The sequence below is a fragment of the Notolepis coatsorum genome, assembly GCF_963971535.1.
Source record: "Notolepis coatsorum genome assembly, chromosome: 5".
Classification (NCBI taxonomy): Eukaryota; Metazoa; Chordata; class Actinopteri; order Aulopiformes; family Paralepididae; genus Notolepis; species Notolepis coatsorum.
In genome coordinates, this window is record NC_140169.1 from 104,467,493 (window position 1) to 104,492,221 (window position 24,729).

The following is a 24,729-nucleotide window of genomic DNA, read 5'->3' on the forward strand; positions in this document are numbered from 1 at the left end:
TAGATAGATAGATAGATACTTTATTAATCCCCTTGGGGAAATTCAGGGTGTAGAAACAAACTTTTTTCCATATTGGACTACAAGTAGTGTCTGTCAATGAGCCACACCATTGTCTCCACAGCTATAATACAGAACACACAGCTCTGCAGACATCGTGAAACACCGTGAAAATGACAAAATTTAAGGTATACCCTGAAGCGGCAGAGATAGGGACAGCACATGGCGCTGAATGAGTTAAAAAAAAAAATAGAATTACAGCTTTACAGCTTTATTTCGGATAGGACAGGTAGAGAGGAAAGTTGGGAGAAGATATGGGGAGGACATGCAGCATAGGTCCCCGGGCCGGATTCGAACCCCGGACGGTGCGATTACACTGATTTAATTATAGTAAATAAAAATAATACAATTATATAGTATAGTATGTAGAAGTATAATATAATAATACATGATATACCGGTAATAGAAGAGTGTACTATAAATGTATAGATAAATGTGTGTGCGTGTATAAATGAATGAACCTCAGTAAATGCAATTTAACTGATAGATACACAACATTTATTTATCTATGTTAATTTAATTGTGTTGTTTTAATTTCTGCAAAATAAGTATGTACATTGTGTTTGGTAAACATTGCGCTATGAACAGTATCAGTGTACTGTATGTATGTAGGGGCAGGTACAATGAGAGTTTTCTTGTTCCTGTTCCTTTCGGCCATGGAATTTAGTGGATCATATTAAGTGAACTATATGTACTGAAGACACTGTTGGACTGTAACAATTCCATGTACGAATAAATAAAAATGAAATGAAATAACCAAATATTGAGCATGTCTGAACATGTATTAGTCTGACTCACGTGGTGATATATTGTTAGTAAACAGAGCATCTTCTTTGGAGAGGGGAAACAATACCTTTATTGCTAAGTTCATTGTCATGAGTGACTAAACAAATATTCTAACTGTTTCAACTAGGTTTTCGGTTCTTATTTGTGAAGTAGATTCAAAAATAATATAATATAAGCATATTTATTTCAAAATAATATGAGTATAAGTAGCATAGGTTTTTCTTTTACTTCCTCATGGGGCAGAGGTGTTTAACAGTGACGCGTCATCAAGTAGCATAGGTTTTTCTTTTACTTCCTCATGGGGCAGAGGTGTTTAACAGTGACGCGTCATCAAGTAGCATAGGTTTTTCTTTTACTTCCTCATGGGGCAGAGGTGTTTAACAGTGACACGTACACATACACATCTACTTGTGTACCTTGTACATCCTGTTTAAGTACACTTGGTACATTATGTACACATGGAGCAACAACTGAACGGGCACAGTAAAGAGCACAGTGTGGGTATGTTTGTTTTCCTGGCCAGGGCTAGGCTTGCCACGGTAGTCTGTGATACCAGTGTTGCTCTGTGTTTAGGCTCCACAGAGTACATTACTTTCCCTAATGCCTTGAACATTGATGGAAGGAATTTCTGTCCGTTGGGATTATTTTCAAATTAGAACCTCAACGTCAACTCTGTCTGTCCAACAAATGGATTCTAGTAATTGAAAATGAATTAAGAACAGACATAGACGGAGAGACACAGTGGATCAATGTAATCGCATAAGATTAAAAGATCAAAGTAAGCGCCCTACAGAGAGTGAGCGTGTCATGTTGTAAAATGTCCGGTGTCACCAGTAATACCGGTGTTGTCAAATTCTCTGGCAGGCATGACTGAGGGTGTGTTTTAAGAAGAGAGGAAACCGTGGATACAGGGTTAAGCAGTTATCCACTCCCCAAGATTGGCTAATAGATTCTCTAGCTTAAGATGTAAAAGGTAGAATCTGCAATGCCACAAACCGCGACCTCTAGGCCAAAGAGCCCTGCTTGGTTCATTTACATTTTACTACTGGTTGTACCGCATACTCGCGTAGCATTATCTGTAGTAGTGTTGTGCACTTGCTTCCATTCCAACCATTACACTTGGAAGGCTGAACCTTAATTAATTGCATTTATACAGCGCTTTTCTAGACACTCAAACCGCTTTACAATGTAGGGTGGAAATGGCTTCCTGCACCCGGCACACATCACACTACACAATGGCTGAACAGCACAGGAGACAGGGATTGATATCAGTCAATTAAGGGGAAGGGATGATTAGGTGGCCTTGATGGGAATTTGGCCAGGAACATCGGGGAACCCCCTACTCTTTACGATAGGCGTCCTGGGTTCTTTAACGACTGAATTCAGTCAGGACCTAGGTTTAGCGTCTCATCCAAAGGACGGCATTCGCAGCTATACGGTGTCCCTATCACTGTAACCACTGTAACAGGGGCATTGTTACAGACAAGTCCAGAGGACAGAGTTCCCCCTGCTGGACAACAACACCACTTTCCGACAGCAGCCTTGACCGGGGCTCGAACCGGTGATCTTCCGATCGTGAGTCCGGAGCTCTACTCATGTAGCCACGCTGCCGGAGCTCTGCTCATGTAGCCACGCTGCTGGAGCTCTGCTCATGTAGCCACGCTGCCGGAGCTCTACTCATGTAGCCACGCTGCTGGAGCTCTACTCATGTAGCCACGCTGCCGGAGCTCTACTCATGTAGCCACGCTGCCGGAGCTCTACTCATGTAGCCACGCTGCTGGAGCTCTACTCATGTAGCCATGCTGCTGGAGCTCTACTCATGTAGCCACGCTGCCGGAGCTCTGCTCATGTAGCCACGCTGCTGGAGCTCTGCTCATGTAGCCACGCTGCTGGAGCTCTGCTCATGTAGCCATGCTGCTGGAGCTCTACTCATGTAGCCACGCTGCCGGAGCTCTACTCATGTAGCCACGCTGCTGGAGCTCTGCTCATGTAGCCACGCTGCCGGAGCTCTACTCATGTAGCCACGCTGCTGGAGCTCTGCTCATGTAGCCACGCTGCTGGAGCTCTGCTCATGTAGCCACGCTGCCGGAGCTCTACTCATGTAGCCACGCTGCTGGAGCTCTACTCATGTAGCCACGCTGCCGGAGCTCTACTCATGTAGCCACGCTGCCGGAGCTCTACTCATGTAGCCACGCTGCTGGAGCTCTGCTCATGTAGCCACGCTGCTGGAGCTCTACTCATGTAGCCACGCTGCTGGAGCTCTACTCATGTAGCCACGCTGCTGGAGCTCTGCTCATGTAGCCACGCTGCTGGAGCTCTACTCATGTAGCCACGCTGCTGGAGCTCTACTCATGTAGCCACGCTGCCGGAGCTCTACTCATGTAGCCACGCTGCTGGAGCTCTACTCATGTAGCCACGCTGCCGGAGCTCTGCTCATGTAGCCACGCTGCTGGAGCTCTACTCATGTAGCCACGCTGCTGGAGCTCTACTCATGTAGCCATGCTGCTGGAGCTCTACTCATGTAGCCACGCTGCCGGAGCTCTACTCATGTAGCCACGCTGCCGGAGCTCTACTCATGTAGCCACGCTGCTGGAGCTCTACTCATGTAGCCACGCTGCTGGAGCTCTGCTCATGTAGCCACGCTGCTGGAGCTCTACTCATGTCGCCACGCTGCCGGAGCTCTACTCATGTAGCCACGCTGCCGGAGCTCTACTCATGTAGCCACGCTGCTGGAGCTCTACTCATGTAGCCACGCTGCTGGAGCTCTGCTCATGTAGCCACGCTGCTGGAGCTCTACTCATGTAGCCACGCTGCCGGAGCTCTGCTCATGTAGCCACGCTGCTGGAGCTCTGCTCATGTAGCCACGCTGCTGGAGCTCTACTCATGTAGCCACGCTGCCGGAGCTCTACTCATGTAGCCACGCTGCTGGAGCTCTGCTCATGTAGCCACGCTGCTGGAGCTCTACTCATGTCGCCACGCTGCCGGAGCTCTACTCATGTAGCCACGCTGCCGGAGCTCTACTCATGTAGCCACGCTGCTGGAGCTCTGCTCATGTAGCCACGCTGCTGGAGCTCTACTCATGTAGCCACGCTGCCGGAGCTCTGCTCATGTAGCCACGCTGCCGGAGCTCTGCTCATGTAGCCACGCTGCCGGAGCTCTGCTCATGTAGCCACGCTGCCGGAGCTCTACTCATGTAGCCACGCTGCCGGAGCTCTACTCATGTAGCCACGCTGCCGGAGCTCTGCTCATGTCGCCACGCTGCTGGAGCTCTGCTCATGTAGCCACGCTGCTGGAGCTCTGCTCATGTAGCCATGCTGCTGGAGCTCTACTCATGTAGCCACGCTGCTGGAGCTCTACTCATGTAGCCATGCTGCCGGAGCTCTACTCATGTAGCCACGCTGCCGGAGCTCTACTCATGTAGCCACGCTGCCGGAGCTCTACTCATGTAGCCACGCTGCCGGAGCTCTACTCATGTAGCCACGCTGCTGGAGCTCTGCTCATGTAGCCACGCTGCCGGAGCTCTACTCATGTAGCCACGCTGCTGGAGCTCTGCTCATGTAGCCACGCTGCCGGAGCTCTACTCATGTAGCCACGCTGCTGGAGCTCTACTCATGTAGCCACGCTGCCGGAGCTCTACTCATGTAGCCACGCTGCTGGAGCTCTGCTCATGTAGCCACGCTGCTGGAGCTCTGCTCATGTAGCCACGCTGCTGGAGCTCTGCTCATGTAGCCACGCTGCTGGAGCTCTGCTCATGTCGCCACGCTGCCGGACTGCCTTTACTTCTTCGTAGGAGTAAAGTACACACATCCCTTTAATAGATGAGACTGAAAGCACCACAAATAACAGAAGAAAACCTGTACGCTCATCTGCTCCGACACCTGTTCAGTCACCAGACAACGTTTTCGAGCCCGACGGCTCTTCGTCGGGTCAAAACAAACGTACCTTCTTCCCACCGATGTATCCGCCGGCTGCACCGAAGCTCTTGGTGAACGTCCCCATCATGATGTCTACGTCTCTGGGATCCAGGCCGAAGTAGTCCACCACCCCTCTCCCGTGGGGCCCCAGGGCCCCGATGCTGTGGGCCTCGTCCAGGTACAGGTAGGCCTTGTAGCGCTTCTTCAGGGCGATCACCTCCGGCAGACGCACGATGGAGCCCTCCATACTGTGAGGGGGGGAACAGGGAGGAATCGGGTCATCCCTTCTACTTGTTTTGACAAATAAACTAACAGGCATCATCAATGCTATACTGGTACAAATGGTAAGTAACACATATGTACAAAGGCACCTGCAGCACACATATTTAGCATTTTTTTTTTTATTATATATTAGATTAGATTTAGATTATTGGATTATTAGATTATATATTACATATATTTAGCATTTCGTTTTTTTCAGATTATATATTAGATTAGATTTAGATTATTGGATTATTAGATTATATATTGTAACTATTTATTGTACGGCCAATATAACTGAGAGGGCATACATACCATACCCTCATCTGGCACCTTGTTGCCCATATGCACATGTCCAAAGTTAATTATATTGATTTGTTATATTGTTTACACTGCTTTTTTACTACCTGTACCTCCCCCCCCCCTCCCCCATGCTGCTATGATGCCTGAATTTCCCCAAGGGGATCAATAAAGGAATATCTTATCTTATATACACAAAAACACACAGAATACCTTATTTTTTGGATGCAAAGCACCTCTATGAGCGTCAATGTCACTAACTCATCCAGTAATTCTCACTCTTAGCCACTCTGCCCCTAGTGGCGGCTCACAGGCGTGGCACTTTATTGTAAGACCAGTTCACTCAATGTGAGAATGCTTTGCACTGTGTCTTTGTTTACATGTGTGGGTCATGCGTTATTCTTGCCTTGATGGCAATTAATACTTTAGGCTGTTGCTCTTCGAATTGCGCATTATCCACTATTGACATACTGGTCGCCATTTTGTGCCAACTCATCACCGACAACGACAAGGTGTCGAGTGTGTGTGTGTGTGTTTTATTTAGCCGTCAAATCGTTTCCTTAGAAATCCCCAAGGATGTCTACCTCCATTAACCTTACATTAGTCAAGAAGTGTATTGATTAGCTAAATCTGCTCTCCAGAGAAAGATATTGATTGCATCTAGTATACAGTAAGTACAGTACATTACAGGGCAGATGTGTCTGTTGTATGTGTTCGCTCTTGAGAATGAGAGCAGGCAAACTTATCTTTTGGTCTTAATTAAGACATGGGAATAAATACAGCTTTCCACAGAGACTTCGACATGATACTTGGCTCCACAGAGACTTCGACATGATACTTGGCTCCACAGAGACTTCGACATGATACTTGGCTCCACAGAGACTTCGACATGATACTTGGCTCCACAGAGACTTCAACATGATACTTGGCTCAGACTATCACACATTTGTTAGATTTGGATCAATCAGCCACTTATCACCTCTCTTCATCGTCGGCTCATGTAGTTTCTGCGTTGTGTTTATTTCTCCGACATCTCATACTGGCTGTACAATCTTTGTCATTCCCCTTTAATGCAATCCGTAAACCTAAGAATTCGACACTGGACAGCGTAGTACCTTTCTTGGAATCGTTGTTTATTACATAAACAAAAGCCTCAGATGTTACCCATTTCGTATTGTCCTTGAAAAGTCGTTGATGGAACACTAAATTCATTATTCTATCGTTTCTTCTGCTGTTTAGTCCAATGGTGGCTGAGGCCTCGTCGTTAGCCAAAACCCTTCTCCCGTTAGCCGAAGCTAATGATGATGTGTCATCTCCCCTCCCCCACCGGCGAGGGTGAGAGAGGGATGGAAGTCTCTGATCCACGTCCGCTCGCGTCAGCTTCGTGTCTAGATCTAACTTACACCCGGAAGGAAACTCACATTTATAATATTCATCATCATCATTATCATCTCGGCATATCAATGACAGACCCCGCCCCTCTTCCTGTTGCCATGTGACGGGCTGTCATGGCAACTGCTGTTCACTCTTCACACCCATTAAACGTCTGTTTCTAGTGGTGTCAATCTCTCTCTCTCTCCATTCTGCCTGCTCGCAGTCCTTATCAGTTGTTATGTGCTGAAACGACCTCGGCATGCACACACCCTGCTCGCTGCTACCACACCGACGGCTGCTAAACATACTGCCTCTCTGATCGCCTCCACCACCACATCTACCTCTCTGACCTGGCACCTCTAGATGCTGTCATCTCCCCCAATATATACATTATATACATTGAAAAAACCTCGACATCCTTCACATTGAAAGAGAGAAAAAACAACCAAAAGGGATTCTGAATTTCTGTTCTTGAGGTGAAAGCAGCATCTCTGAACAAGTGCTCAATTTGGAACCCATTCATCGTGATCAGACATTAATGCTCCTTCCTGCGACTAAAGACAATGAATGTGATTTGCTCCAGTGCAGTTTGCTCGAATGGCATTGTGGCCAAGGGAGCGGTCACACTCACCCATCATCACACAACGAAAACAAGACAGTAGGCATTGGTTTTTAAATTAGAACCCTAATGTAATCGTGTGTTTTCCCAAACCATCAGCTTTGCTGACGTAACATATCTCCACAGCAATCGCAAATCGACAGTGATATAGTGGCCGGTTCCAAAAAGTCAAAGCGGACACAAATCTGGTGGACACTGATGCTAACGGTTTGAATCTCAGCACTTCTTCTGATTCATACACGAGTATGAGAGTCAGTGCCACCATGTCTCGCCCTGGCAGGGATGTTCTTTTTATTCACTTGTTTATCCACTGTGCGCAGTGCAGTCAGCAGGCAAGTGCAATATGCTCTCTTATTATAACACTGGTCTGAGGTCAGTTTCTAGGATACGTCCTTTATGGGCGGTTTCAGTGTTTTACGGCCAATGGCTTTGGTAGGCACACAGTGTAGCATGACGGTCACTTCATAAAACGTTCGTTGGAACTTTTAGTTCGCTTATTAAGTTTATATACTTTACCTTGAGATTATACAATGCTTGCATGGCGTTAGCGTATAATTATGAACTTCATATTCAACTTTTACAATGTGCTTTACGAAAAAGGCATAAAAACAAGGAATAATAGTAACACAAAAAAAGAAGAAAGAAATCCTAAAAAGTAAGAATCACATACTAAACATATAATTGTGTAATGTCAGAAACGAATACTTAAAGCATTTCAGCAAAAGTGAGTTTTAAGACGTGATTTAAAGGAACACGGCAACATTACGAATGCTATCTGGCTGCAAGCTAGCCTAGCTAAGCACAAATGAATGGAAGCGGACACAGATCAACTAGCCTAGCTGTTGGCCAAAAACACCTCTCCCAGAGTTTTAAGCTAAGCTAGGTGATCCGTATCAGCTTCCATTCATTTGCAGCCGGATAGCTTTCTACTGAACACAAAGAGAGGAAAATTGGTATCTTCTTGTCCGACTCTGGACAATGTTGCCTGCTCTCTCCACCCCACCAATAACACGTGGGATCGTTGTGAATAAACACCTCTCTATATGGTAGTACCATGGCCTATATCTACATGTTATAGTACCTGTAGATGCCCTCCACTACGATGAGGATCTTCCTCCAGGGGCGGTGGGTTCTGGGCTGGCCGTGGACGATGGCGTCTCTCAGCAGCTTCTCCAGGCTCTGCATGTCTACAGCGAGCAGCACAAGGGTTAAGATAAGATGTTCCTTTATTGATACCCTTGGGGGACATGCAGGCATCATAGCAGCATGGGGGAGGGGGGAGGGGGGGTACAGGTAGTAGAAGACATACAGGCACAGGTCACAGAATTATAGTACAGTGGAGAAGTAAAAATGTAAATAGAATAAAAAGGCACTGTAAACAATATACAATGCGCAACAAGGTACGAGATGAGGGTATGTATGCCCTCTGAGTTGTATTTGCCCTACAATAAATATAGTTACAATATATAATCTAATAATCAAAATCTAACCTAATATATAATCTAAAAAGAAACAAAATGCTAAAATGCTAAATATATGCAATACATAATCTAATAATCCAATTAGATTAGATTAGTTAGCGCTGTGTGTGTGTGTGTGTGTGTGTGTGTGTGTGTGTGTGTGTGTGTGTGTGTGTGTGTGTGTGTGTGTGTGTGTGTGTGTGTGTGTGTGTGTACATTTGTCAACCTTGGTCATGGCTACAATTGTAGGTTAATGATTTTAATATGTGGTAGCCTCATAGGCATGTTCATTAAATCGATCAGTACAGGCCCGTCAAGGAGAAGGGCCAAACAGCTTGCCAGATTTAGTTCTAACTCCTGAATTCCCCCCCATGGGGATTAATAAAAGGAACACTTGACTCGACTCTGCTGTAACAGGTACCCAGACAGTGTGGCGGAGAAGATGAGATCCACAGATGAGAGCACAGTGAACCTTTGTAATATTTTGATCCTATGTATGTTTAGATCTGTGGATTCAAATTAAGTATTTAAAATGTGTTTCCCTGACTTTAAGGGATGCTTATGCAAGAGCGCTATTCAAGAAAAAGACAGCATTTGAAATCATTCGGAAGCATTATGCGAGGAATGATATTTTGAGATGGTCAAGAAAACAATAGGTGTGTGTGTGTGTGTGTGTGTGTGTGTGTGTGTGTGTGTGTGTGTGTGTGTGTGTGTGTGTGTGTGTGTGTGTGTGTGTGTGTGTGTGTGTGTGTGTGTGTGTGTGTGTGTGTGTGTGTGTGAGTGCAGGCCTGTGAGTGTACTGTGTGTGCACTAAATGTAAATGTACTGTGTGTGCAAACCTGGATGGTAAACAAACTACTCCCAACCAGGGGTGTAAAAAGTACACAGAAATTATACTTAAGTGAAAGTATGGGTACCGTCTCAAAATCTTACTCAAGTAAAAGTCAGAGTATCTGGCTAAAAACACACGTGAGTAAAAGTAAAAAAAGGTTCTACTTTGAAATGTACTTAAGTACTAAAAACAGTACTTAAGTATTGTAACAAAGTACAATTACTCAAGTACTTTACATCCCTGCTCCCAACCACAGGCCGGGGTTTGTAGATGTGTGAGACTTAGTATTTGCATTGAGTGAAGCAGCTCACCCCAGACATCGTTAACAGGTTTTGTGCGTCTGTTGTGTTAAAAAAATAAATAAAAAAAGAACACTTTATGGTGCCATCAGTCAACTGGTTAAGTGTTGGAAAAATAATCAACAGTTCTGTTTCAGACACTTAGACATTCTCCGCTTTCGGAGTGCTGTCGTTAAAGTTAACACGCCTCTGTGATTGTGTCTTGTTGTTATGCAACGTGTGTGTTACTAGCGGTCAGACTCACTGTTGTGTTTAAAGACGCGGATGGTGGACCCAGACAGGCGCGCTCCCAGCACCAGGGAGGCGTGGTTCAGCTCATCGCTCAGAAGCAGACAACCCTGCGGGGCACAGTACCAAAAGAAACAAAAACACAGCACGGGTTAAATAGGTCCACTATTCACTTACAGTATATAGATGGCTTCTCTCGCAGCGTCGTGACAGAGATGTGACCAGCAGAACACCACATGGTGGATGTTAAGACGAGTCTAGAAAAAGGACTTCAAATCCATTTGTGGTCTGGAACAAAGGGGCTGGGCGATTGATCGTCACCGCCGCTGACAACCAATTACTTGCTTTAAGTGTCGGTTTCAAATGCACCCGGTTTTCCAACAGTATTCATTGTAAACGAGAGGTGCAAAATATTGCTCACTAATCACAATCGGGAAGGAGGGAGGCACGATATGTGGTGTTGTCCTCGACGACCAGTTGAACTTCTCTGCTCACATCGCAGCGACAACCAGAACCTGCCGATTCCTCCTGAGCAACGTCAGAAGGATCCGCCCCTTCCTGACAAAAGAAGCCACCCAACTCCTCGTCCAATCAACAGTCATCTCCCGCCTCGACTACTGCAACGCACTGCTCGCTGGCCTCCCGGCCACTGCCACTAAGCCTCTTCAACTCATTCAGAACGCAGCGGCCCGCCTGATCTCAAACCTACCGAAGTCGGCCCATGTCACCCCACTTCTTAGGGACCTGCACTGGCTCCCCATTGCTGCACGAATCCGCTTCAAGGCCCTCGACCTAGCATACCGTGCGGCAAAGGGAACCACTCCCGCCTACCTCCGGTCAATGGTCTCTAACTACACACCCTCAAGACCGCCTCAGACCTACTCCTATCCAAGCTCCGGGAGGGTCATCAAAGAGAAGTCGCCTATTCTCAGTCCTTGCCCCACAATGGTGGAATGAACTACCCACCCCAGTTGGGACAGCCGAAACACGTCCAATCTTTCGCCGTCGACTAAAGACGCACTTCTTCAACCATTATCTGAATAAAAAAATAATAATAATCTAACCCTAACTAACCGTACTGTCATGCACTTGTCCTAATAAACTAACCTACACTGTAGCACTCAACACTTTGATGAACATTGTTGCTCAGCTGATAGAGTTGTGCCCTTCCTGATGGCTTGTCGTACAGAACATGTAAGTCGCTTTGGATAAAAGCGTCAGCTAAATGACTAAATGTAAATGTATGTACGGCGACATTTAAGGCTGCACCTCTCCTCATTGTTGCTGGAGCATGGATCTTTCTTCTATTCTTACACTAATCACCATCTCACGTTGAGATTTGGCCAAGAAACCAACCCATAGATACATTGGGATTTGACCAAGGTAACAGAAAATTAGGAATTCATTACTTTTCATCTCTTTCATCAGCAGGGCAGGGGGGGGGGGGGGGGGGGGGGGGGGAGTCTTGGTGATTAGAGGAAGAGGAGTTTCTGATCAGAGGAAACTCTCACCTTGCTCATCGTTTTCCCTGCAGCAGCTGTTTATACAGTATGTAGGTGAACTTAGAGTGCATGACAAGGTTTCCACCCCCCAGTTTACTGTGCTTCAGTTCAAACTATTACAAATTACATCTTTTGGGATTTATTTTGTTTTTAAATCCATGCAACGTTCCCTATTATATTGAAGTGAAACCTATTATATTGAAGTGAAACAGAAAATCAGAGGAATTCATTAATACATTAACACAGTCTGTGCCAAAAACAGCTATTTACGTGTTTGGCCGCCGACCGCCGAGTGCCATAAACGTAAAAAGTCGTTGTTGGATCGTTTGATCTTTTTACTTTGATCCCCGCTCTACACAGTTGCCCAGAGCGATCAGCATCATTTAGGCACGTCCCGACACATTGGAACTGGATTCTGATCGACTATCACCAGGTGGCAGTATCGTCCCGTGTCTGAACTGCATGGGGCTCTGGGCTGATAGTCAGCTTCACGTTCAGTTTCTCCTCGCGAGTGGCCCCTTCTTCTCCTGGGACAGAAATTCACAGTCCTCGCCTCCGAATTCCGTTGCATAAGCGTATGTGACCAACGAAACGTGTATAGACATATACACTGGTAATCGCGATGGCGATGCGATCACTTGGAATTATTCTTTTGGAATACCTTCTGGCTAAGGTAAGGTACATTCTATGTCTATTTTACCAAATCTGAAACGTGTTTTTCTAACAATCACAGTTTTGCGTTTCACCGGGAGAAAAACATGCTCGGCAAACACGATCATAGTTTTGATGATAGCGATGTTTAGCGTGTAATAAACTACAAACTACAGTGTGTGGAAACAAACTATTATTCCCATGCTGGACTACAAGTAATGTTTGTCGAAATGGGCCACATTGTGTCTCTACAGCTATAATACAGAACACAAACACAGCTTCGCAAACATAGTGCAACGACCACGGAAACGACTAGAAAAGCTGGCATTCTAAAGGTAAATTAACCAAACAGCGTGGCACTCAAAGTGTTAAGTTAAAAAAAAAATTATGCAAACTAATGCTAACTAATCGGAGGGGAACTGTACAGAGAGATCCAGTGCTGTCAACATGAGTAAAACCCATTTAAACGGATAGCGTTTTAGGAATCAAAACCCTTCACATACTCCCATCATACATCCTTCTCATGAGGAGTAAAGGCCAAAGCCAGGGCCAAGTAGAGTCGCGACACCTCCTGACACACGACACGGCACGCCTCTGACGTTACCCCGAGTCACACCCGTTCCTCTGCGCCAATGGGATGATTGAGTGGGTAGCGGGTTACACAATACACAATTATACCATTAAGCAGAGATGAGATGTGAGCGTGTGAGCGGAGAAGTGGCAGGCAGCAGGCTTAAGTGTATGTCTATTCTTTCTTGGTATGGCCGTCTCTCCATCCACCCCCCCCCCCCTCTCTCTCTCTCTCTCTCTTAGTCTTGACAGCAGTCAGGAAGCGTGTGTTTGCGTAGTACACACACGCGCCTGTCAGCATGGATTTTCACTTCCTCCTCAAAACAACATTTAAGAGCCCCCCGCCCCCGCCGCTGTGGAGGGAAAGAGGAAGTGAGGTCATGTGCGCTTGGTTCATTGAGGTTTAGAGTGAGCCAAATAATACTTCATTCACTGGGGGCTACCAGGAATCGCACCATCCTGCCCGGGGAATGTTTTTGAGAACACAGGGCGGAAACTAGGGCTGTTGTGGAACAGGATGATCTCTCCTGCTGAATGAAAAACACACACGGCGTGTTTTCACCTTAAGAGGTTGAACTCTATTCTTTTCTGGGAACACCAGGTTGTGATTATTAGAGCAGAGGGGGGTCGATTTGGTTTTATTACAATTACCATCCAGAGAGAATGATTGGTTATGATGCAAGAGCGGGGTGTGTATGTCTGTATGTGCATCGCTCAAGCACCTGTCAGTCAAACAATCTTCTCTTGTTCTCCAGCTAAACATGAAGCCTAAAAGCTGTGAGAGAAAAAAAGCATTATATCGGGGAAATCACACATGTCAAAACTCATATAGTGATCCGTGTATGCATTTTGAAATCGGCATACCACCCACCACATGTGTGCGTTAATAGAGAATGGAGATAGAAAATGAGACGGAGAGAGAAGAACAATTCCTTACTTTTCCTGTGAGAGCAGGAATGTTCATGGAATTGGTAGCGAAGCCCATGCCGAACGCCATAGATGCCTCCACGCCCACGAACCTGGCAACCAACTGCTCCAGCTCCTCGTGGATGTCCAAGTTTCCTGGACATAAACAACATGTCAGTAACCATGACAACATCAACAGCACCCTGAGTCTATGTTTTGTGAAAAGTAGAAACAGACTACATCAACTAAACCAGTGGTTCTCAAAGTGGGTTCCGGGGACCCTAACGAAATGAGGAATAGTTTAATTTTACTATAATTTTATCCACAAGGAACACAATCTTCTCTTCAGAGGTTTGACTCGCTCCTCGTCTACAGTATAGAATTGTCTAATACAAAAAAGCTAAAATCTCATCAAATGGGGTTGCGTGGTCCACTATGTGTCAGTTTAGAGGCCCTTGACGTGAAGACGTTTGGAGCCACAGACCTAAACTACACAATAGCCACTACAGTCACAATAGGAAATGGTCATATACCAGCTTGACAGCTAATGTATGGTGCAGTTTACTCTACGACATGTTGTTAATATTCTGTGGTCTGTTGTAATCTCTGTAATCTTGAAAACCTTTGAAGCTTTAGATTGTGAATGTGGTGGAGTTGGGACGTGTTTCCCATACATTTTATTTATTGATTTATTTGCGGTGGCAAAGACGCAATATTAAACGGGCCCACTGCAAATAACTTGACACACTAACACACATTAATGGAATCATCTCTTGCATCGCCATTGAGCTTAGTTTCTTCTTACCCATCTCATGGCGGGTGCTGGCCACTCCCACGCCGTACTTGTGTGTGGTGTCGGTAGCGGCGTCGGCGCATGCCCCCTTGTTCTCGGCAAAGCCCAGGTAGTTGTAGGAGCCCATGTTGATGACATCCTTCACTACCTTGCCTGTGTTCCTGAGGGAGAGAGAGATAGAGGGAAAGAAAAGCGAGAGATAGAGGGAGAAGAGGGAGAGGAGAGAGGGAGAGGAGAGATAGAGGGAAAGAAAAGAGATAGGATACAAAGACAGAGCGAGAAAAAGAGAGGGAGAGGAGAGAGAAATAGGGAGAGAGAGAGAGAAAATAAGAGAGCATGTTAGAAGCACTAACAAGGCTCATGGTTAGCAGGTGAGCCAGTGTGATCCGCTCTGTGTTCTCTCTGGATTTTAACTTCACTGGCACAGCCTGAAGCTTCTAACATCTCGGTACCAATGAATTCCCCCATTCATGAGTATTCATTAGCAGGTTACTGTGAAAAAATTACTGGCCCGAATGATTCAGCAGCCCTGCTGACAGCCAATGGGCCTCATTTACACACGTCTGCAAATATTTTAAAAAGGGGACCAAATTTATTCAACAAAATAAAACATGCCTTTCAAATATCTTTACATACTATGGATTATCTGTGTACTAAAGGTGTCCTCGACTGAATCAATTATTTAATAGTCAATGACATTGCAGACTAATCCATTTGTTGATTTAATGAACAAATTCCCATTTGCAATAACGCAAAAGCACCTTTTTAAAATAGTTATTTCCAGAGATGTGCTTATAGTTTTTCAGCAAATAAAAAGACATCAACTAGCCTAATCGAACAGATTCTTGGTTGACTAAGACCAAACCAATGGATTAATGGACTATGAGGGAGCAGCCCTATTCTATACCATCTTGTACATAAAGGGAACACCACTCACATTAAGATGTTATCTCCATGGCCTAGGGAAGTTCAATCAATATTTGTGAACCTGAGCTACTCTCTCCCAAAGTCAGAAAGTAAGCCTCAAACTAGGGATGTCCCGATCGCAATTTTTTGCTCCCGATCCGATCATGTGATTTTGAGTATCTGCCGATACCGATCTTTCCCGATCCGATCTTTCACATTAGTAACCAATTTGACGCATTTTGTCAGAAACTGGCGAAGCGATGCAAGCCCCTCTGTTGCCTCAATAGCCCCAGTCGAGCACGGCGGCTCACATTACATTCACCCTGAGCCCCTGAGAATGTGCTTCATATGAGAAATATTCAAAGTTTCAATTTGTTTGCACATTAGTATACATTCACAGTGTTCGACTTACGTAATGATTTGCTCCATTTTGGTCTGACGCCGGACCAACGCAGACAATAATCCTCTGAATGTTGACGTTATCCTTCATTCAAGCGAGGCATTGCAATCAATACAGCTGTTTGGCAAAGCATCCCCCATTCCTTTGCTCGCTCTAGTCAACATAACGTGACGTATTAGATTGGTCGTGTTGAACGCAGCTCTGTTCTTTCCTCCATACGGAACGTCCGCCTTGCAAACATTGCAACTGGCTATTGGACTGGCTTCGGTTTAAATTTTCAAATGCTTCCAAACTTCTGACATTTTGTCTAGCTGCTCCGAGTCATCAGGTGGACCTGCCGGTGTTTCGGGAGCGACGCGTTGTGAGGTCTGCTATTTTCGGCATACGTCACTGTCGTGCGACGGTGCAAATCAAAGGAAATGCGTTTGTTTTGGCAAATTCTTCTGCTCTGTGCCACAATAAATAAATGAATGATGATATGTAATTTAAAACCAAAACTAAGGCCTCAGAATGAGTTTAAGATGTGAACATGGTCATGTTTGTTGAATAAAATTTAAAAAAATTACTCCCGATTTTTTCCCCCCGATCGCGATCTTCTGAAAATCATGTGATCTGCCCCCGATCCTGGTCACGTGTTCGGATCGGGACATCCCTACCTCAAACGTGTCATCAGGTATAGTGTCTGGAGCTGCTCCAATGACTGGGAGACTGATTTTGTGGACCCACAGATTGTTTGTTGTAGTTTTTATACCCTAATTAACTTTATTCTATGTTAGCGTTCTCAGTTCTGGAACAGAAAATGTACCTATATAGACGGATTCACTGGAATTGTATTGCTAGGGAACAGTTTGGACCCAAATGTATTTCCTGCCAACTACTGCATTAGCAAACATTGCAACAGGTAATAAACGTGGGTCCTTTTAGAATGTTGTCACCGTCTAGCCAACATTCCACGGGTGCTCTGTGTCATCTAGAACATATTTCCAAATCCACAGTCTTACTGGAACAGCTTCAGTACCTGACGACATCACACATTTGATTTTGTGAGATTTCTTGAGAGTTGTTCATGTTCACTCATATTTTCAGACCGTCTTAGACCACAGGAATGACATGTAGGAATTATTCAATTGTGTCTAGTTAAATGTTTTAGATAACATTTTATTAGCAATCCACTCAATTAGCAATTTGCTGGTGCCTGGTAAATGACATCATTCTCTCTTCCTTGCAACATAAAACCATGCGATACTGCTAGGGCACCATAGCTCTTCTCGCTCTTATCAGCAGGAACAGGTCAATGACCTCCGAAAGCATAACACCAGGCTTCTCGCTCAGCTAGCGATGGGAGATACGCTGAAAAAACAAGCACTATGATGTGGTATGTATATAAAAATAGAGTTCCTGACGTAATCTCATTTTGTACATACAGAAAGTGATACGAAATTAAAGCACTGTAAAATGGAGAATTATAGTTCCCCCCTGTTTCTGAAGTCTATTTCAATGCTGTTGTGCACATGCAAGTAACAAGAAAATACAAAAACGTGTGCAGCTGGACAGAGAAATAATCATTTGTCTTTGTTCTGCTCATCGGACCAATGCTGATAATAATATATTTATTTTTAACTCACCATCATCAGCCAATATACAGTATACCTGCCCAGGTTTTTCTCATCAGACAGACGCTGATGATGTAATTTTTTTTTTAAATCACCAATATCAATACGGTTGCCAACATATCGTGCATCCCTACTCTTAACCCTGCCAGCTGACTCACTGGAAGGTCCAGTTGTAGTCGTGGGACACTCGGTCCACCAGGTCCATCTTGGCCCCAGGGACACTGCAGATAGGCCGGTTCCAGTTGTCCCTGATCCTCATGTATAGGTTCCTGGTGTAGAAGTTCTCAAAGTCCTGATACAGAGGGACGAAGTCCTGAGAACGAAGAGTTATAAAGGGTTAAAATCCCAATAGAGGGGAACAAAGTCCTGAGGATGAAGAGTTAAAAGGGTTAAAATCCTGATACAAGGGAACGAATAGTTATAAAGGGTTAATGTCCTGATACAAGGGAACGAAGAGTTATGAAAGGTTTAATGTCCTGATACAAGGGAATGAAGAGTTATAAAGGGTTAATGTCCTGATACAAGGGAACGAAGAGTTATAAAGGGTTAAAGTCCTGATAGAGGGGGGCGAAGAGTTATAAAGGGTTAAAGTCCTGATAGAGGGGGACAGAGAGTTATAAAGGGTTAAAGTCCTGATAGAGGACAACGATATCCTACAGACAGAGTTATAAAGGGTTAAAATCCTGATAAAGGACGACGATATCCTGCAGACAGTTATAAAGCCGTTAAAGTCCTGATACAAGGGGATGAAGTCCTGCAGACGAAGAGGAACACCACAGTTATAAGGGGTTGTGAGGAGGAATGGGAGAGAACAAGGGATGACGGTAACTTTTTAGATAAGAACCTTATCCAAGTCTAAGTCACTTAGTCACACTGTGTGAGTGGCGTGATTCTTTTCCGTAGCCTCTGTTTGCGAAGACGCTCTCTGACTGACTGGTTTAGCTCCGAAGGGTCTCTTCCGCCTTGTACATATATTCTCTGCTTCGAAGTGGTTATGCTTAGGCATTCTTTCGAAGTGGTTATGCTTAGGCATTCTTTCGAAGTGGTTATGCTTAGGCATTCTTTCGAAGTGGTTATGCTTAGGCCCTCTTTCGAAGTGGTTATGCTTAGGCCCTCTTTCGAAGTAGTTATGCTTAGGCATTCTTTCGAAGTGGTTATGCTTAGGCCGTCTTTCGAAGTGGTTATGCTTAGGCCGTCTTTCGACGTGGTTATGCTTAGAGTGAGGGTTAGCCAATCGGAGAGCGTCTTTCTTCTTCGCTGCAATCAAAGAGCGTCTTCACAGAGGCTACGGAAAATAATCTCATGTGTGAGTGAGTGACTTATCTGTGGCTCCAGTTACTCACTCACAATCAGCCACTCTGTCCTAGTGGTAGCTCACAAACATGGCACTTTGCGTGTCACGATGAATGCTTTGCATCTATGACACTCTCGGTCCTCGTTTAAATTGACCAGGGAGGTCAATTTAAGAAAACACTATTAATTCTAATGACGGCCAGGCAAATTACAAAAGAAGATTTGTAGAAAATATGGATTAACATGAAGGACAGGATGCACAGCGGAGTGGTGTGGCAACAAGACACACAGACAGTGGGAGTCAAATAGCAGAGAAACCGTTGGGGAAACAATGGACTTGCAGTGATTTGTAAAATGTTGAGGAAATTATAAAAACACGACCCTATAGGACTGTCCTAAAACTCAAGTGTCATCTCTCTTCTGGTATGAGGCCTTTCCCCTAGACATATTTAAAAAAGGAAAACGTGTATTCATCGCCTGTTCTGTGGGTAGTGTATAGTCATCATAAAAAACTGTGGACTGGCTATACTGGAATCACTCTCTCACACATTTCAGCGTTATCAAGTGCACCGTTTCCTGCCACGCCGGTTTCTAGATACAGCCTCTTGCACAACCAGGGCCACAGGATCAATGTAATCGTTGGATCGTATATCAAAGTTGTGTGAAGGCATGCGTGAAAGAAAGGCAACCAGCATTGCGACAGCAGACGATAGCCAGCCAAGGGGCGGCACTGCAACAAATCACGATGAAGGTCCCTCAGGCCGGTTAACGTCTAGGTCTGTGTACTTGCCTCCTCTGTGAATAAATCATTCAGATGAAGAGCCGTGTAACTCCGTTTTAAGTTTTGAACAATAAAGCCTATTTGTCATAGGTTGTGTATATTTATAGTCAAAAGGAGTACTTTCAGGTGATGAATCATGTTCACACTCTCTGACTGAGATGAATGGGCTACACACAAATAAGCAGGTGTCTTTCTTTTCACGGGCTCATCAGAAAATGCAAATAAAGTACTTCATCGACCACAGGCTTTGTCTAGCGGTGAGCGCACTCGCCCCACACCCCAAGCATTGGTAGTTCGACTCCCAGTCGCACTTTTGGACTTTCACAGATCGAAACATAAATATATGACTTATAAATGGTACATTTATATAGCGCTTTTATCCAAAGTGCGTTACAATTTGTTCCTCACATTTCACCCATTCACACACCGACAGCAGAAGCAGCCATGCAAGGTGCCAACCTGCTCACCGGGAGCAGTTAGGGGTTAAATGTCTTGCTCAAGGACACTTCGACACACTACCTGAGACCAGGAATCAAACCGGGAACCACCGGATTACCAGACGACTGCTCTACCCCACTGTCGCCCACTTATACATAAATGTATTACTCATGGCTATAACATAACTTACATTATGTACCTTTTTCCCTGCGGTTGATAGGCACTTTATTCTAAGCACTTTATAAAGAATTGTAAAAGGCACCGAGCCGGGGTGGGCCTGTTACCTTCTGCTCCTCTCTCTCTCTGGCCACGTGGCACCTCTCAATGCTCCAGGAGCGGAGGAAGTCGCGCAGGTAGCCAAAGATGGTGAGGATGCCATAGCCCACGTAGGTCAGCACGGCCACCAGGAGGGGCGTCTCTTCGAAGGACTCTGCAAACGGCTTGTTGTACAGGCTGGGAGTGGGCGGCGTCTGGGGGTTCTGCAGGGAGAGGGGGAAAAGGTAAGTCATTTGTAAATCTCCATAGAAATAAAACAATGGGCTAGATCAACTTTTTCAAAATGATATGATTTTGATATTTAACATGCCATGGTCTGCTCAGCAACTGGCTCATTCTCATGAAATCTTGATTTCAAAATTTCAAACATAATTTTTTTTAACAAACTTGCATGAACAAATTTCCTTTTCAAGCACTATAAGCCAGGTCTAGTGTATATGTGAATAATAATTAGAAAATATTTATTTACAATTTAACACCTTTTTGAACACCTTTTCCAAAATAAGTCCTTCAAATTCGCATTACCGCAACAGTCTTAAAACTTCAAGACAATAAGAAAAGTGTATACATTTTCAAAGTTTTAAGAATTGATTATTAACAGTCATAGACACATACCTGAAACTATGAAATAATATATATTTTTAAATAATCATTTTTAGAATAGTTTGTCATATTACTCTCATTACCGCAACACCTTCTGCAGTCGACAACCTAATTTTTGTGATATTTCATGGAAACCTGAATTTTTCTTAAAATGTCATTGTAAACATGAAAGCACATAACAAATAGATCATGGACATGCCTTTAGAATCAAATTATAATTGTTCACTAAATTAAATAAACATTAAATTAACAGCTGTTGTGGTAATGATACATGGGTTTCGGAAATGAGATTAATGATTTCGGTAATGATAATAAGTATGCTAAGTGTTGCCAGACACAACTCGAGGCTTAATGCCCGCTTAAGCAAGGCTGTTGGTTATTCAAAGCAAACCACTTGGTGTGTCTGATTAGCCACAAACACCAAAGCAGAAAATTGGAAAGTTTCACCGCACCGTTTGGCTACAAATCGACTTTAAACAGGACATTTTGGTCCATAAGGAATGAATGGGAGAACATTCTAGAACATTTGTGATGTCACAGTATGATGTCATAATAGACATTCTAGAACATTTGTGTCACAGTATGCTGTCATAATAGGACATTCTAGAACATTTGTGATGTCACAGTATGATGTCATAATAGACATTCTAGAACATTTGTGGTGTCACAGTATGATGTAGTTCTACAACTCTAAAAAGTACAATTCGATGTCCGCTGGGCTCGTTTAGCATACCAGTATTATATATTTATTTTTTGCTGCAATAAAAATGATTGGCGTGAGATTAGATTAGATTCAAATGTATTGTCACAAGTAAATTACAACAAGAAAGAGTGCACGGTAATAGTAACATGCATTAATATATATGGTACATACAATATAGGCCTAATTGAACGGACTGAAAACGTTATCTTATTAGATAAAACAGATGTTGTATATATATTATTAGGGGTGTGGAAATGTCTCGATTCTAAAATGCATCACGATGCGGACGTGGAAGATTCTGCATCGATGCAGTGACAGAACATAATCGATTATATAAAAAAAGTATTATTATTATTATTTTTTTTTACTCTCTTGCTAGCTTTTATGTTCTTTTACAATGTAGCGCTTTGGGATTTGCTCCACAATTATAAAGCGCTGTACAAATAAAATATATTATTATTGTATTATTAAAGCTAGTGCTCTGGTCATGCATCCACTCAACTCTTAGAAAATACAGCACCAGGCTATTCTAAAAGTATTGATACTAATACTGATACTAATAAAAGTATTGAAGCGTTTTTAACAGCTGGGTATCGAGATACCTTTCTAGTATCTGTATCATGCAACACTAGTAAAGACATTTATTTTGACATTCTGATTTAAGAACCTTCTAAATCAAAGTTAATTTAGCTGACTGCTTGTATTAATTGATGAAAAAGTAGCCATGTGCAGTAATATAGATTATAAAATTGAGGCTGTAATATATTATTGAGCTGCATCGAGATGCATCATAGAATTGAATCGACAGCTGAATCGTAATCTAATCGTGAGGCCAGTGAAGATTCACAGCTCTTATATATATTTTTTTTTATTTTGTAGATGTTGACAAAGTTTTCCATTCGGGACATAATTTGCTGTTGAAAAAAAAAGGTAATAAATAGCAATATCGCAAATTATTGTGAGCAAGTATTATAATATTGTATTGTGGATTTCGTGGGGCCTCTGGGCCCCGTTCCATGTACCTGGATAACTGAGTTAGCCGGATAACTTTAGCTGGATAACTGGGTTAGCCGGACTTTCCGGTTTCATGTACGTGGATTTTCCAGATCACCATGCCAACAGATCCAAAAGTTTGAGCCTGCTCGAAAGCAGAGTTCAAGTTCAAGTTAGCCCGATCACGCAGAGCCACGCCCCCGCAAAGAAGTGACAGCTCGTTTCCTGAAACTATTCCCACAGTCTACGATCTGCATTATACCATTCTGAATTACGTTTTTGTGCTCCATTCTTCCAGAGGGGGCTTTTGAAATGTAAAATAGACCCAAAATGCTGATATTAAATTCACTTTGTCCTAAATAATGCACGTTATATATACCGTGGCGACGGTGGCGCTCGCTCGTGCGATGTACACAAAAATTTGGTTATTTTAATTGTAACTGGGATTAAGATGTCTGATGAGATGCGCTGTTTGACGGATTTGAGAAATTGAATGAGCCGTTGACGTCACATGAATGAATGAGGATAAAGAAATAAAACTTCATTCAAAATAAGGAATATTCTAAACACGGGTCTCTCGTTCATTAATGTATAAACAATGAATGTATCCCATCTGGCACAGTGGCCCAGCGGTAGTGCTCAAGCCTGCCAACCTTGCGACCCGGGTTCAAATCCCGGTGTTTCCAATATGATTTTTTTGAATATAATATTAATGATTATACGCCAAAGTAGCCTGGTTTTAAGTTAAAATATTATAAATCTACATGCATTGAGGATGTCATTCTTTATATAGCTCTCAACGTGCACCAAATTGAATTATTCCTATATTGCAAAAAAAAGGAGACGACTAGGGTCTTGAACCCCGGTCGTCCGTGTGAAAGTCAAAAGAACAACCCGTTAGACCACATTTGAGATAAGATAAAGATTGACTATACATCAATCAATGGGCAAGAGGGCCGTATCGTAATTCTGTATAACAGTTAACTAATTCTTTTCGCTAGCAAGATCTCATTTGATTATTCAATCCAGCAGGCAAGTTTAAAGAAATATAATCTGATTGATTGAGGTAATGAGGGACTTAGAATTAGCCTATAGATAACGCATTTAAGTACTTGTCGGCGAGGCGATTGAGCCGTATTGCAATCTGTCAATAAAGTCTTAAATCAATTAATCAATCAATGCCGTTGAGAATCAGGGTCTCTGCCATCGATACGTGCTGGCTTTTCACCTAAAACGGCCGCGCGCATTTAGCCTGACTCGCAAGTCTGGCTTGAGTTAACGAGACTGAATCCACCTTTGTGAAACAGGAAAATCCCGGCTTCGAACATCGGGTTAACTGAAGCTGGATAATGGACATCTTGATCGACTTAGTTGAACCACGTACATGAAACAGGGCCCTGGTGATTCCCACCCCTAATATGAAGGACCCTTTTCAATAACAATATAGCTAGGGCTGTCTTAAATACTTCGAAGCTTCGTTCGATGGGCATGGGATTCGAATATGAAAATAAAATGTGATTATTTAAAAAAAATAAAAATAAAAAAAATTGCTAAATCAACTCTGTTGACAGCAATGCTGTTTGTTATTTAAGATGAGGTCGGACTCGGCACTGACAGATTTGTGTTCATTGTGCTGCTTTTATAAAGCCTCAAATGACAGCTTACAATATTTCATGAAAGCAAAGTGTTTCGTTTGTCTAAGATTTAAAAAGGTTTAAACTTTACAGCAGTGACAAAGTTGAACAAAGTGCTGTACAAGTCCCACAACATAAGGGAAAAAAATCGAAGTTTCGAATTAAAATCGAATCTCGGCCCCGAGGCTTCGAATTCCAAAAAGAAATTCGAAGGTCAGCCCTAAATATAGCACAATATCAAAGTGAAACTGTAAATTCCAAAAAGCCATAACACACGGTCAGATGGCCTAAATGATAATACATATTGATATATTGTTCAGCCCTAGAAACCAGCATCCGTGACTCTGGGAGCCTTGAAGCTGCTCCAGCAGGCTGCCGTTTCTCTCTTTTAAACAAGGTAATGGATTACCTCCTCGACGAATCTAGCTGTTTACTCGTTAGATCTGCCACCGCGAGAGGCCCATTTAGAATGTGACGGAAGGCAGAGCAAACCAAATCATTGAGCGGCTTGGAGCCAAGAAGCAGAGGCAGCGGACT

The 24,729-nt window shown here is 43.7% G+C and overlaps 1 protein-coding gene across 2 annotated transcripts in view; it reads right to left on the reverse strand.

The window, feature by feature from the left end:
* sptlc2b (serine palmitoyltransferase, long chain base subunit 2b) overlaps positions 1-24,729 on the reverse strand; it is a 47,270-nt gene that overhangs the window by 17,186 nt on the left and 5,355 nt on the right. For both annotated transcript variants that reach the window (XM_084314934.1, XM_084314933.1), the window contains exons 2-8: positions 20,268-20,462; positions 17,630-17,784; positions 14,565-14,713; positions 13,791-13,915; positions 10,147-10,240; positions 8,393-8,498; positions 4,786-5,005 (exon numbers count right to left, since the gene is read on the reverse strand). In XM_084314934.1, coding sequence (XP_084171060.1) covers positions 4,786-5,005; positions 8,393-8,498; positions 10,147-10,240; positions 13,791-13,915; positions 14,565-14,713; positions 17,630-17,784; positions 20,268-20,462 — 1,044 coding nt within the window. The remainder of the gene's footprint in view (positions 1-4,785; positions 5,006-8,392; positions 8,499-10,146; positions 10,241-13,790; positions 13,916-14,564; positions 14,714-17,629; positions 17,785-20,267; positions 20,463-24,729) is intronic.